Source organism: Patagioenas fasciata, chromosome 15 (genome assembly GCF_037038585.1).
Source record: "Patagioenas fasciata isolate bPatFas1 chromosome 15, bPatFas1.hap1, whole genome shotgun sequence".
Lineage (NCBI taxonomy): Eukaryota > Metazoa > Chordata > Aves > Columbiformes > Columbidae > Patagioenas > Patagioenas fasciata.
In genome coordinates, this window is record NC_092534.1 from 15,480,926 (window position 1) to 15,495,111 (window position 14,186).

Below are 14,186 nucleotides of genomic sequence, written 5' to 3' on the forward strand. Positions count from 1 at the left end.
GGTGAGGAGTTGTCAATGATTAACTTGGCTGAAAAGCTCTGGATGGAGAGAGATTTTGGAAGCGCTGAGATGCTGTTGAAAATCAGATTCCCCTCTTCTTCCTTTGTCAAACAGGAGCGGCCTGGCCTTTCTCTCTAGCAGCCATCACTCACCATCTCAGCGCGTTTTGGGCGGACTGAACCATGGTGGGATGTCTCCTCATTCTCACAAGTGTCATTTCAGGACACCTGAGGCTGTAGGGTTGTTATTTTTCCTCTTGTTGCCTCTTGAATTTGGGACAGTGAAACATGCAGTGGAGGCAATATATTATAAATCTCAGCTTTTAATAGTGGGAAAAGCCACATATCTGAGCAAATGCCAATGACTCTGTATTCTTGCACTAAATTTGATCTTGTGACTTCTTGTGGCTTCAATTTTCCTTGTGCCCATGGAGCCTTTGGGCTAAGCTGTCAGTAGCTGGTGAGGGAAAAGTCTTCCAGAATTACAAAGAGATCTTTGCCAGAGTTTAAATATTTTCATGTTTTCAGACCCCCGTATGGAGAAGAAGTTGGTAAATTTTCCAGAAATGAATCCGAATGATTTTTCCCTGTGTCACGAAACTCGAGGACGGTGTCAGTGTTGCAGAAAGTCACTGGTGTTTGTCCGTTCCTCGTGCTGCAAGGCCGCTCTTAAAATGGGCACCAGCGTTCACTCCGGGCCACATGTTAAGTTGATTGATGGTTGTGCTGTACCCAGATGTTCCCGTACTCTGCTTTTTGTGCCTCTCACCTGAATTTATTGTGGATTGTTCTCCCTACCTGAAAGAAACCCCCATACATAACAAGTTGAGGTGTGCAAATCGGTGACAAAATAGCATCACATAACTTATGCCGGTGTCCCCGGACAGAGAGAGCAGAAGGTGCAACGCGCATTGGGTTGGCGTTTGTGGGTGCTGGCGTATCCAGAAGCAGCACACAGCACACAGTTGGCCCTCTACCTGAGTTTATATAAATAAAAAAATTGGAGTGCCAAGCAAGTAAATATTTTCCAATATTTGACTGCCGTATCTTAACCACCAGCTGCAAATGCTTTGCTGTGTTTATATATAGATAGGATTTCCCTTGCTTCTCTCTCTGTGCCATTGGGAAGAGTTCCCCAGGGCTGGAAAGCAAAGCTAGAATAGCACAAACTGTTTGCTAATGGTTCTCAGTGCTTCCCCGCTGGAGAACCAGGACACTTAACAGTGTTAAAAATAGGTTAGGAGAGGGATAAGTCCTAAAAGCCTCTCTGGTTCACGTAGGTTAGAGCGATGTTCCCGATCCACAGCACGGGGAAAGTGGCGAGTCCCGTGGCTGATGGAGAAGAGCGGAGCGCGGGTTGCTGCCGTGTCCCGGGGCTCAGCAGCATCTCCAGCTCTGCCTTCGGGCTGTGAAGATGCTGAGGGCTCTGGAGCATCTTTCATCTGAGCAAAGACTCAGCCAGGGCTGCTCAGCCTGGAGGAGAGAAGCTGAGAGGGGATTTTACCATTGCTGATAAATATCTCAAGGGTGGGTGTCAAGAGGATGGACCAGACTGTTCAGTGGTGCCCAGTGACAGGATGAGGGGCAACGGGCACAGACTGAAACACAGGAGGTTCCATCTGAATATGAGGAGAAACTTCTTTACTTTGTGGTGCCAGAGCCTGGCCCAGGCTGCCCAGAGAGGTTGTGGAGTCTCCTTCTGTGCAGACATTCAAACCCGCCTGGACACCTTCCTGTGGAACCTCAGCTGGGTGTTCCTGCTCCATGGGGGGATTGCACTGGATGGGCTTTCCAGGTCTCTTCAACCCCAAGCACTCTGTGATTCTGAAGGAGGGTCCCCCAGAGCCGGGGTGCTGGGGTGGGACACGTGTCTGAGAGACGAGCCCGAGGACAAGCCGTGAACTTGAGCTGCACTCACAGGTGCTCTTGATGTGCTGCCAGTCGCAAAATACCTGGTACGGGTATGTACGAGTGCCCTGGGCTTTGAATCGCTGCTCTTTCTCCAATGAGGCACAAAGGGCACAAACAAATTATTAAATCTTAAAATTGCAGGCTGAGGGGAGACTGTACCGCCATCTGCAACTGCCTGAAAGGAGCTTGGAGGGGTTGGTCTCTTCTCCCAAGTAGCAAGTGATAGGACAAGAGGAAATGGCCTCAAGTTGAACCAGGGGAGGTTTAGATTGGATATCAGGAAAGATTTCTTAACAGAAAGGGCTGTGGGACATTGAACAGGCTGCCCAGGGCAGTGGTGGAGTCACCATCCCTGGAGGGGTTTAAAAGGCATTTAGATGAGGTTCTTTTGGACACGGCTCAGTGCTGGAGTTGGGTTATGGTTGGACTCGATGATCCTGACGGTCTCTTCCAACTGAAATAGTTCTATGATTCTCTGAAATAGCACAAAAATGTAACCACTTAACCCTCCCCGTTACAGCTCACTTGTGTCTCGGATCTTCGTGTTTTCTGGTGAGAGATTCTTAAAGGGCACCTAAGAGGGCTGAGCTTAAACCTCTGCACGGAGAGTTCTACAGGCAGATAACGGCAACATCGCAGCTTATTTGGGAGGCTGGATGGGGAGAAATTTGTTCTAAATTAAAATTCAGCATGTCAAGTATGGAGAAAGGACCGACGAGAGTCCCGTGTCTGGCTCTGACCTTTCAGCAGCTGCTGCGCTGTTGTTCCTCGGAGAGAAACGTTGCTCTTCTTGTGGCCTCTTCTCCAATCCATTTAGAAACACACGCTCTTAAAAGCATTAATTCCATTTTGAATTTCCATTTTTTCCTACCTTTTCAGTCTCTTGCTTCTTCAGCATCCTCCAGCCCAGCTACTTTGTGTCTTCTGGAAATCACTGATGATCTTTTCTAATGGCCTGAACAATGCTCAAAGCCATTCCTTGGCATGTTAGAAGCTTCCGAGAGTGAAAAAAGGTGATATTTTATACTATCTGAAAATTACCAGCAGGGGTCGGGCTTACAAATAATTTAAGCAATTCAAGCTGCATATTTATAAAGGAGACATTTCTGTGCTGAACACGTTGGAGATCAACCAGCCTCTGTGGAAAAGTTTGTAACTCTTGCCCACTGAAGAGGAGAAACAAGTTCTTCATTGTACCTGAGATTTCTGTTGCACAATCTGGGGACACTGGCAGATGGGCGCGTTGATTTTGTCACGGTGCAAGGATTCTCAGCTTAATTTTAGGTCATTTAGAAGTGAGGGTTATCAAGCAAGATAATTAATTTTTTAAAAATATTCTGGAGAAGGATCCTGATAAAAAAACGAATGCAAACAGCAGCGTTAATATGCACGAGTTGCACAGTTACTAACATGTGCAGGGCGAGGTTCTCGTCTTATTCCACCAGACTCAAGTTTCTTTGTGACCTTTGGCTCAAAGCTTTTCGAAAGGCCAAATATATCATATTGACCATATAGGCCTGAGCCTTCTCAAATGGCTCTTATTGCAGATTTGTCCAATGCAAAGAGGAGTTTGTGTGGAGTGAGATTTGATGAAACATGAACTTCTTCAGCATACCAGACTGTTGAGAAGAATCTGATGATGCTGCTCGAGGTGGGAAATGAAGTTGTGTGTCAGTCGTCGCAAAACCTGTGCGCTAAGAAAAAACACCTCTACTTTTACTCCCACAATAGCGAGCTCCCAATGAGCCGTTATCACTCCAGAAAGTGATCTTACGTTATTGTGAAGCTTTCCAAAAACATCAGGTAATGTTCAATAATTAAAAACACCAATTGAATTCTAGAGATTATCAGAAAAGAAGCTGAGAACAGAGCAGAAAGCCTCGTTATACCCCCAAATCCATCAGAGTACTGTTTGCAGTTCCAGCTTTTCTCGTAGCAAAAAGTCTACGGAAAACTTGAAGGAGAACAAGGAAGGGCAATAAAGGTCAGAAATATGGAAAATCCTTGGTGTGAGTTAAAATTAAATGGAGATTCTTCAGGAAATAACAGAGGAGGCCTCTCCAGTGGTGTGAAGAGGGGAGTATGGGACAATTATTCACAACTTTTCACAGCAGCACTAACAGGCACTTGGTGAAATAATCACATATGAAGCATAAACCAAAATGAACTAATTTTTCATACGGCACATAATTAAATTGTGGAACTTACTGCCAAGCAGTGGTGCGAAGGCCAAAAGTATAAATCAGATCGAAAAGAGATTTGATGCAGTCGTGGAGATCTTAGCTGCTGGTGATTATTAAACATGATGGTCTAGACTCAGTCTCTGGTTCAGAAAGTTTTGTTTTATATTCAAATTGTATATTTTCAATATACTTTTAAAAATTATTTTCATCATGCAAGCTTGTATCTTCCTGTCGTATATCTGAACGGCCTCGTTACTATACCTTTGCGATAGTGAATACGGGAATAATCCGATATAGCGTGTGATGTCATGTTTTACTTGCTTATTTGTGCAGGGTCACAGTGTCTATTCACTTTCCCTTCTTCTCCAGGCTGAAAATTGAGGAGCTGGAGGCTGAACGCAGCAAACTGGAGGAGGAGAACAGATCCCTGGAGATGAAACTGGAGAAGCTGACTGTGCAGGTAGGAAATGGGGAGGTCCAGAGCATCCTGACAGCCTGAGCTGGTCCATGTGCCCCAGCTGTTCTGCCAGATGTGCCAGAACTCTCACAGCGCACAACTTCACTTCCTGCAACCCAGGCAAAGCATTTTGCAGAACCTGTGTGAACCACATCCACGCACCGGTCTCTCTGACCGTGTTACTGGGGTGTTTGGATGTCACATGCAATCACACAAATGCAGTTGTCTCTTTAGATTCTGTTACCTAGAACCTCTTCTTCTTCTTCTTCTTGGAGCCTCAAAAACTGTTCAGTTTTAAATAACTCCACTATTGTAAGTTGTCTGTTGGACATTCATTTGTGCCAAAGCAGGAGTGTAGGCAGAGCTTAGCAGCGCATAGAGGATGAAGGCTCCACTACTGCCATGAGCACTGGAGACAGAGACCACCGGTTTGTGGCTTGGTTAGGTAGGAGTTCTCCAAGCCAGGAAGCATCAGTGCTGTGGAGATGACACAGCAGCGTCTCCAGAGCACAGACACCGAGATACAGGAGGTGTGGAGTCAGAAGGATGCAAGGATGTGTTTCTTTTGCCGTTTTACCTTTTCCTGAGGTAGGTCTGTCTTATATGGCAGAAGGCGTTGAGCTCTTCTCTGGGTGAAGTGTCACCCTGCCCTGTCTGCTCAGCAGCTTTCCTGGTGGGAGCAGCTTTCCGAGGGCCACAGGACTTGCTTCCAGCTTTTATAGTGTTTCCTGTTTGAAAGGTGTTGGAGCAAACAAGAACCTGAGTCTCTTTGTTCAATCAAAGCCCATCCTACAACGAACAGTGTTATCTCTCGCTTCTGTTCTCTCCGATACGCTGAAGAATTCAGCATTGTAACATTTCATTCTCTTAATTCTGCTTTCTTTGTCTCTTATTTTTTTTTTCTTATTCCATTTTTGTGTAAATTGCTTCATGGTAGAAAACCTGCAGGTTTTAAATTACTCAGATTTCAGGCAGACCATTGATTTTATCTTGACACCTATTAGAGGCAAATCAAATTCTATTTATTTATTTATTTATTTTCTTACCAATTCCTAGAGACAGGGGAGGTGACAGCTGTGATAAAGCAGGGAGCTGAGAGCTGCTGAGCAGCTCTGCTGAGCCACGTTTAGTGGGAAACCTGTCACCCGCCTCGCCTTTAATTGGGTTTCAGTCATCAGGAGGAGATGAAAGCTTTGGGCTGGTGTTTGGATGCTCAGGTCTCCAACAAACACAACAGCAGCTTTGGTTTCAGAGCAGATTGCAGCTCACTCAGGTCACATTCAATCTGCCAGTGTTGTTTTAGGATGACTGCTGGCTTGCCAGCAAGGCCTGACCGGAGGAATTCCCTGTTTCTTTCGTGATATCTAAAGATGCTCCGCTTTGTTCGTACTGCCCTCGGGATGCCAAAACACCAAGCTTTTCAAATTGCACATTCAGAGAGGAAAAGTCCAAAGCTTTTAGTGTTGTCTTGCTAATTGTCTTGTGGTCCTCAACAGAGAAGATCAGCAACAGCTACAGTTTGATAGCGGAGCTTTCACAGGGCAGGAAAGCAACGGTGATAGGAACAAGATGGGCCCTTCATACAGTGGTAAAGCTACTGTACAGTAAGGCTTGTGCTGATCACCAAAAAGGCTTTGAAAGCCCTCATGGGATCCCATGAGCTGTCTCGTTAAATGTGCTCGCTGTTTGGATGCAGTTTTTGTGCAGGTCGGAGCTTTGCGGAGGGAGAACAGGGAGGTAGAGCAAGGTAGAAATTGTATGGGGAGGATGAGGTGTCGTGTGGGTGTGGGAAAAGGAAGGTGGTCACCTGGCTTAGCAGGTCTGGGAAAGAGAAATCTGGTTAGTGAGGTGAGTTAGGGTGTTCAGGCTCTTCCATCTGCTGTGGCGAGGCCATGGCTTTAATTCTTTAACAGTAAGCAGCTCCCTTTCCTTAGCTCCTCACTCTGTGTCTCAGAGGACTGGCTGCCAAAAGCAGTTTCTCCAGAAGGGGAGGAGTAGGGAAGAGAGCATAAATGTAGCAAAATGAAAACTGAATGCTAACATGTTCATATTGATCAGCGTGTGCCCACCTGGATGGTCAGCATCTCACAACTCACAGGGCAATTACCTTGACAGGCCAAGCTTGGAACGACTTGTTTTGTAAAAACATCGGAAGAAGGTTCCTTATGGTTGGACCTCACTAAATTAAGGATAAGCTTAGAAATTCACCTCTTCTATCAGTGCTGAGCAAATACACGGAAAATACTGTTATACACTCCGATCAGGTCACTGTACTATTGCTAGTTTGACTTGTTATTTATTCCTATCTCTGAAAGAAAACACTGGGAAATGGGGGTTAAAATTAACTTATCTTTATCAGAAAGGAAATGAAAAGGCAAGACAAGCTTCATATACAGAAATCACAGGAAAAATTTACTGAACAGAGAGACGACTGAAATTACAAACATGGGAAAAGGATGGGATCAAATCTAATAAAGGTGTAAGAGAAAGTAGGGGTGTCATTAAACAAGGTCGGATGAGGGTGATTTCTGAAAAATCTTCTTCTGTGGCTCCTTTTTTAAAATAAAACTTCATAATTTCTGGAATTGTATCTACTAAATGAAAGATACATAGGAGGAGTGTATTAAAGTTGTGAATTTGGAAGAGACGGGATGTAGAATTAAGGCTTTGGTTGCTTTACACTGGACTGCAGTCTGTTGAGTTCACAGAGCCGTGTGCAGCGAACGAAATCTAGGGAGATACAGCTAATATTTGGTAACTAAAAATGTCAATGTTTGGCCGTATTGATGTGTGGGAAGGAGTAAAGCTTCAAAAATGTTTGCCTCTCGCATCCTTCGGTATCCGAGTGCTGCAGATGACTTTTGCTCCTCTCTGCTTCGGCTGCTGGCACCGGTAACCAGTTTGTGAACCACAGGACGCTGACGGACCGGCCAGAGGGCAAGCGAGCACACGGAAAGGTGCTTTTGTGTGCGATTCACGCTCCCCGAGCCCAGTATTAGCAAATAAAGAAACGGAGATAATGATAGCGATCCGCAGCAGTGTACAGAACACCCGACATCTCTTTGTATGCCGTGCGTGCGTGGGGACAGCTTGAATTACAGCCGAGGGCACTTTCCAGCTCCACACACGCCTCCTTCCAAAGCCCCTTGGCTCGTGACACCTGGCTGCAGGCTGCATTGATTTTCCTTCACTGGTATAAAGACTTTAGCGTGGATGTTCCTCACCGGTCAGGTCTTTACTGCTAATAAAAACCTCACGTTACAAAAACACCAGAAATGTTGGGACTGTAGAGAAATGACACCCTGCTGAGGGTGCATCCCCACCCCCCAGGACATTTTGTTAAGAAAAACATACAAAGTGTGGCTTAAGAGAAGGATTCGAATAATATATAAAAAGAGCAGTTTAACCAGATAATTTTATCTCCTCTTCTCTCCCCGTCTTCCTTTCGATGAAGCAAAAACGGCTTCCAGGAAAGCAAACGCACAGTTACTGCTTGGCCTGGGGTGGGCTGAGGTTTCCGTGCAAGATCTGGTCTGTTCAGTTGTCTGAAATGACCGTCTGCCCCGAGCTGCTGGTGGGGAAACGCAACCCCGTGCCAAGAACGAAGAGAGACTGATCCAATCAGTGCTTTTTGGATAAAGTGGGAGGTAGGAGTTGTGAGCAGTGTTCAATTAGCATCTCCTACTGCTAGGAGCCTTGTGTTTACAGGCAGCCGGGCGGGTGTGAAGTGTTCCCTATGCAAATCCCATCTCCTGCCTTTCCTGCTCTCTTCTGCTCTTGGAGCTGAAGGAGAAGAGATTCTTCAAGTTTGGCTGCTTCAAGAAAGATTGATTAAAATCAGCTGCAGTTTGACTTAATTGGATCCATATGCTTGGAGAGGGAGCAGGACTAGTTAGAGATCCTCCTCATTAGTTCACAGCTGGGTGGTGGGGAAAACGAAACTCCAGTTAGAGTTAAGTGGATCTGTAATAAAGGGCAGGGAGGTGATGTTTGTTACGCTGAGTTTGGGCTTGAAAATCACCTCTAGTCCACCAGCCAAGGTAACAGCCTAATCCTTTTGAGCGTATGGCACTGTATTAATGAGCATAAACGGAATGAATCTTTATTTTCTTGCTTGTTTATGAGTGAAAGGAATCACCTGTGGGTGCTGGTAGTCAAGGGAACATGACCATGGGCACAAAAAGCCAGCAGAGGGTCCCAGGGACCAGGTGAGACCCTACAATGGGAGTTTGGCTCATTTGACACAAACTCTACACTGATCAACTTTGAATGTGATGCCCCTGGTCACACAATAGTAACTAATTGTGTTTGAGTTCTTCTGCCAGTCAGTAATATGACAGCAGCACTCATTAAAACGCAATATTATTCATACATATTCATTCCCCATTATCTCGAAGAGCTCAGAAAGAGGTGACTGGATACGTGATATGGGGACGGTCATCAGAATATTTTCCCCAGCCAGAACCTGGTATTTTGGTGTCCAAAAAGACTGAGTCCCTATTGCAGTGTCCATGAGGGAACTGGCTGAGAAAATCATCTCCCACAAGGTATTTGGGGGGATTTTTTCATACTTTATTGATGTGTTTCGAGGTGTTCATTAATGCATGTGCAGTAGTTTCTTTCCAAACGTCTAACTTTCCTATTGTTATCAACCGTTTTACAATTTCAGATATCAATCTGCTTAAATTAAATCTTAGTTTCTTCCAGGCTTAAAATTGATTATTTTTGCACAAATCAAAGCGTGAACCGCTCGCCCGCTTTGGTGACAGTTGCATCGTAGCTGTAACGATTGGAAGATAAGAAATAAGCAAGTTCTGCAAGCAGACTTTTGGGTTTTTTTAGTAAAAGTAGCTGATGTAATGGGTAAATTTAGGTACAAATAGAGCGGGTGTCTGAAACTTTGTCCTGTTTGTCTACTTCAGGTCATTTTAGTTGGCTCGCCTAGGCTACCATGGACTCGTTGGTCCCACCAGGGCTCTGCAGGGAGCTCCGGGCTCTGTTGAGCTCTGCAGGAGCGGAATGGCTGATGAAGGTGCTGGAGCATCCTGAGTGCCCTCATGTTTCTTTTTCCCCTTATCTCTGCAGTCTGTGTGGTTGGATTGGTCTCCCTTGTATCCTCGCACTGCGTGTGGAGGCACTAACGGAACATCTGGGAGCTGCACCCCAGGCACAGGTTCCTCAGGGACAGGGGACGTTTCTCCTCTTTCAGCATTAATGACTCATTTTATCATTAGGACTTTGGCGGCCAGGCAGCAACTGGCTTGGAGTTAAGAGCCCACGGCGAAGCTGAGGTCATTTAGCAGTCTAACCGTTCATTATGTGATCAGTGAAGAATGATGAATGAATCATTTACACTGTTACAAAACTTAAACGGACATCGTCAACCTTTCAAGGTTCCCTAATTGACCTCTCAAATGCTCACAAGTCTTCTTCCTGGATTATCTCTATGCTTTCCCTATCAGATGCTTCCTGGCCTTTTTCCTTCATCTCTGCATCCTGTGGTCCACGTTATTCTCTGTGGCACAGCTTGTCCTTGTAGAAAAATTCAGGTGGTCAAGTTCAACCTTTTTTTGGTTCCCCCCCGCCAAAAAAATGGGGCATCTTCCTTATAGGGGTTTCAGCAAACCTCTTGGCATCTCTTCAGTCAGGTATAACTTTTGGCAAGGTGTAGGGACAAATGTATGTGTTTCATAGGGATTTAATTACAAGATAGAGTAGCTGAGAACATACAGCTGGAGGTGCTTTGAAAGGAAGGGGAACCAGCCCAAGGAGTGAAGGTCCAGGTCTACAGGAGGTTGTGTCACCTCCTGTCACACCGCCTGGCTCATGCAGTACATGGAGTTTCACATGTGGGGGTGGATGCGGAACAGAGCGGTTTGTGATCCCTTCCGCAGACTCCTGGATTTTGTCAGCAATGAGCTCATCAGGCGAAGACGATCTTCGGCGTTCCACGGGTGGAACGAGTCTTTACTGATATAAGGAAGCGTGTGTCTGCTCAGTGTACCTCTGGTGTTCACAGTGAGCTGCTACGGGTACACGTGCTGAAGTGCTGCCCAAATGGATGCGAGGGAAAAGAACTTTGTCTGCAGTATGCCTATAAATTGTACTGGATGATGTTATTTGGGAGAAAGCATCTGCTGTCTTGTGCCACGTGGGTTGGGTACTGCAGAAGCTCCCAGAACTGGTGTCTAATGGAAGGAGTGTAGCACCTGCAGCTCTCCAAGCCTCGAGGACTACATGGCACTGAATTAGCTGGGGCTGTGCAAATATTTGTACATGTTAATTCTGAATACATCACATCTATTAGAACTAACAGGAAGTAGAAGCGTTCTGGGGGAGCAGAGAGGAGAAGTATAAACATGTCATCAAGTTGTAGATTTGTCGTTAGGTGGTTCAAGGAGAAGCTGAGTCTTGGTCTCAGTGGCCCTGATAAATGTGACGTGCAAAATGGATGTCACATAAAACAAGGACACACACAGCACAGACTTGCTAATGTTTGTTAACATCAGGAACCAGGGGTGCGTGGATTCACATTTGTGCAGGGAAATTTTACCAACATGCCCTTTAAAAAAAATCTTTTTTAAGGAATTTGCACATGGAATATTAAACACCCGAAGCTCTATAAATTTTACTGCCAGAGCCAACCCTGTGTTGTTTATTTCATGCAGCACCTTTCTCAAAGTTCTGCAGAAACTGATTAACATTTGCATAATACATTTAACACAAAAATCCATAATAAATTCATTAATGTACTTCTGCCACTAGCCCAGAAAATACCAGCAGTTGTGTAGCATCACACGGCTCATTAGAGGAGCAGAGGGGAAGGGTGAGCTCTGGATGTCGTGAGCGGCTCCGGAGCAGGGAGAGGTCAGTGCACACAGAATCACGGAGTGCCAGGGGTTGAAGGGCCCTGGAAAGCTCATCCAGTGCAATCCCCCCATGGAGCAGGAACACCCAGCTGAGGTTCCACAGGAAGGTGTCCAGGCGGGTTTGAATGTCTGCAGAGAAGGAGACTCCACAACCTCCCTGGGCAGCCTGGGCCAGGCTCTGCCACCCTCACCAGGAACAAGTTTCTTCTCATATTTAAGTGGAACCTCCTGTGTTCCAGTTTGCACCCATTGCCCCTTGTCCTGTCACTGGTTGTCACCCAGAAGAGCCTGGCTCCATCCTCCTGACACTCCCCCTTTCCATATTGATCCCCATGAATGAGTCCCCCCTCAGTCTCCTCTTCTCCAGCTCCAGAGCCCCAGCTCCCTCAGCCTTTCCTCACACGGGAGATGCTCCACTCCCTCCAGCATCTTGGTGGCTGCGCTGGACTCTCTCCAGCAGTTCCCTGTCCTTCTGGAACTGAGGGGCCACAACTGGACACAATATTCCAGGTGCACTAAGCATCAATACCCGAGCAGCGGCACGGGGGGCTCGGAGCAAGTTTGGAGAGAGCTGGGGCGGGGGGAATGTCCCACTGGAAAAGTTCACTATACCTGTAGACACAAATCACAAACTTTAAGATGTGGCATCCATGCTAGAGTAGAAAAATTGGTGACGAATACAAAATGCTGTGACAGTGAGAAGGTTGCTCCTCGAGTGTGTGTGTTCTGCAGGGGGAGAACACCGAGGAAGTCCTGCTGCAGTGCAAGAAAGCGGGTTTGAAACAAGCCTTGCTTTTGCTGAGCAGGTTTCGCAGGATGAATGGTCAGGCTTTGAAAGTCGTGCAAGACTTGGCTGCATGGTGGGGATTCATGGAACCACTCAATCCAGGGTGGATCTCTATGTGTGCACCCCTCTGATGAGTGATGGCAGGTGACAAAGATCCCACTCTTAGCGTTCTTGCATGATCAAAAGAGCAAGGTTGTCAGAAAATGGGGTGGTTTCAGCTACAATTGCATGCTTAGGTACACACTATGTTTATACAATGTCCCACCCAACATACAGTGCTAGATGATGACATATTAATGGTAATAAGTAGCAACTCCAGAAGTCTCCTGTGCACCAGGAGCGTTTCACTGATTCCCCAGAATCACCCTGCAGTGAAAGCTGGGGCTGAGGAGACAGACACAACCGTTTTAGGAAGAGACTTTGCTTTTAAGCTCCTCTAATCTTGTTTATCACACAGCAAAGAAAACACCAAGTTTCAGGAAACAGTAAGAGTGACTGTCCCTTTATAGCTTTCTGCTTTTTCTCTGTAGTCATTTGATGGCATGAATTAGTTTTAAATTGTTCTTTCTTCATTTTCTGTTATTCTGCCGCTGCTTTGAATTCTACTACGATGTCACAGAACGAAAACAAAAATGTCGTTTAGACCCATATAGGGAAAACAGAGCCTGACAAGTTTTGTTTGCTGAAGCTTTGTGCTTTTTCTCAGATTTCTATGAATACCAAGCCTGGAAGTTGCAGCTCTCTCCACATTTGGCTTTTAGCTTTTCATTACTAATTATCATTTCAGCCAGTGACCTAATTATTTTCACATTTTTGATCAAAATGAAGCAATAGGTCAGACTGTCGTGCTGTCCTTGTCTTTGCCGCTTCTGTTTGTCTGGCTTTTTGCCACTGGGCTTTATAAAGTCAAAGTTTTCGGTAATTTTGTTGACCAGTTTTAGTCTTCTGATAAGGAGACTCTGGTTACGGCGCAGGACTTTTCCTCTTCTCTTTGGTATGCGGAAAACTCGACCCCGTCTCCAAGAGCCAGAAGACCAGCGTGTGTTACCCAGATTATGGAGAAGAAATGAAGTCAGAGTTTGGCCAACGTGTGTGTGTGATGAGAAGAGCCAAATCTTCCCGTTTCGTGTCACAGTGAAGGGTGGGCAGCAGTCGTGATGGTGTTAAAATGAGGAGGGGCTCTGAGCCGAGCCATGGGTGGAGATGGAGAGTGATGGAGAGAAACACATCTTTGCGTGACCTCTGTCGGGGGATTCAAGCGTGTGAGGTGTTGATGTGTTATCTTCCATACGCCCTTCCCTTTGATCAGACCGACCTGCCGCCTGTTTGACGTGGAGATCTACATAAAGAAAATGGATTTCCCCTAAAGAATGTTATCAAGTAGTAGAAGGGAAACTGGACGTGCCTGTGTTACTCAAACACCGGGCACCGAGCGATTCCATCTGCAGTTTGCTGGCGATCGGAGCTTGTGATGTGCCTGGGAGCCCCAGGGATGTACGTGGGGACAAGTGACACCCATCATCAGCATCTCTGCAGCGCCCCAGCGGCAGTCAGACCAGGATACGCTTTCTTCCCAGTCCCCCTTAACAAATTTGCCTCAATTTCCATTTGCTATTGTTTGCTAAGACTCTAGAGAGACATAGATCCAGACGAGTCAGAAAGTAGTAATTGTTCTTGGCAGCTCTCCTACCTCGATTTGAAAGACAGGTAACAGCAGAATGGAAAACGATGTGTAATTTAGGTACAAGAGCTGTTCTCTTTAAATGAGGATAGACAGGGTGGCAGGATAAGTGAAACGCCTTGGAAAGAACATCATCTTTGTAGCCTTTTGAAAAATTCAGCGGTGTCCCATGGTGGTTCTGTGTGTACAATGGAGCGGGGATGTCTGCAGAGCCCAGGTGTGTTAAATACAGATGGGGGGGTCCCCAGGAGATCCCTCACATCCATGTTTACCCAGCCATGGGTTCGGCTCCATCAGGA

The 14,186-nt window shown here is 46.0% G+C and overlaps 1 protein-coding gene across 6 annotated transcripts in view; it reads left to right on the forward strand.

The window, feature by feature from the left end:
- MAD1L1 (mitotic arrest deficient 1 like 1) overlaps window positions 1-14,186 on the forward strand; it is a 343,378-nt gene that overhangs the window by 178,757 nt on the left and 150,435 nt on the right. For all 6 annotated transcript variants that reach the window (XM_071814987.1, XM_065850520.2, XM_071814988.1 and 3 more), the window contains exon 16: window positions 4,463-4,553. In XM_071814987.1, coding sequence (XP_071671088.1) covers window positions 4,463-4,553 — 91 coding nt within the window. The remainder of the gene's footprint in view (window positions 1-4,462; window positions 4,554-14,186) is intronic.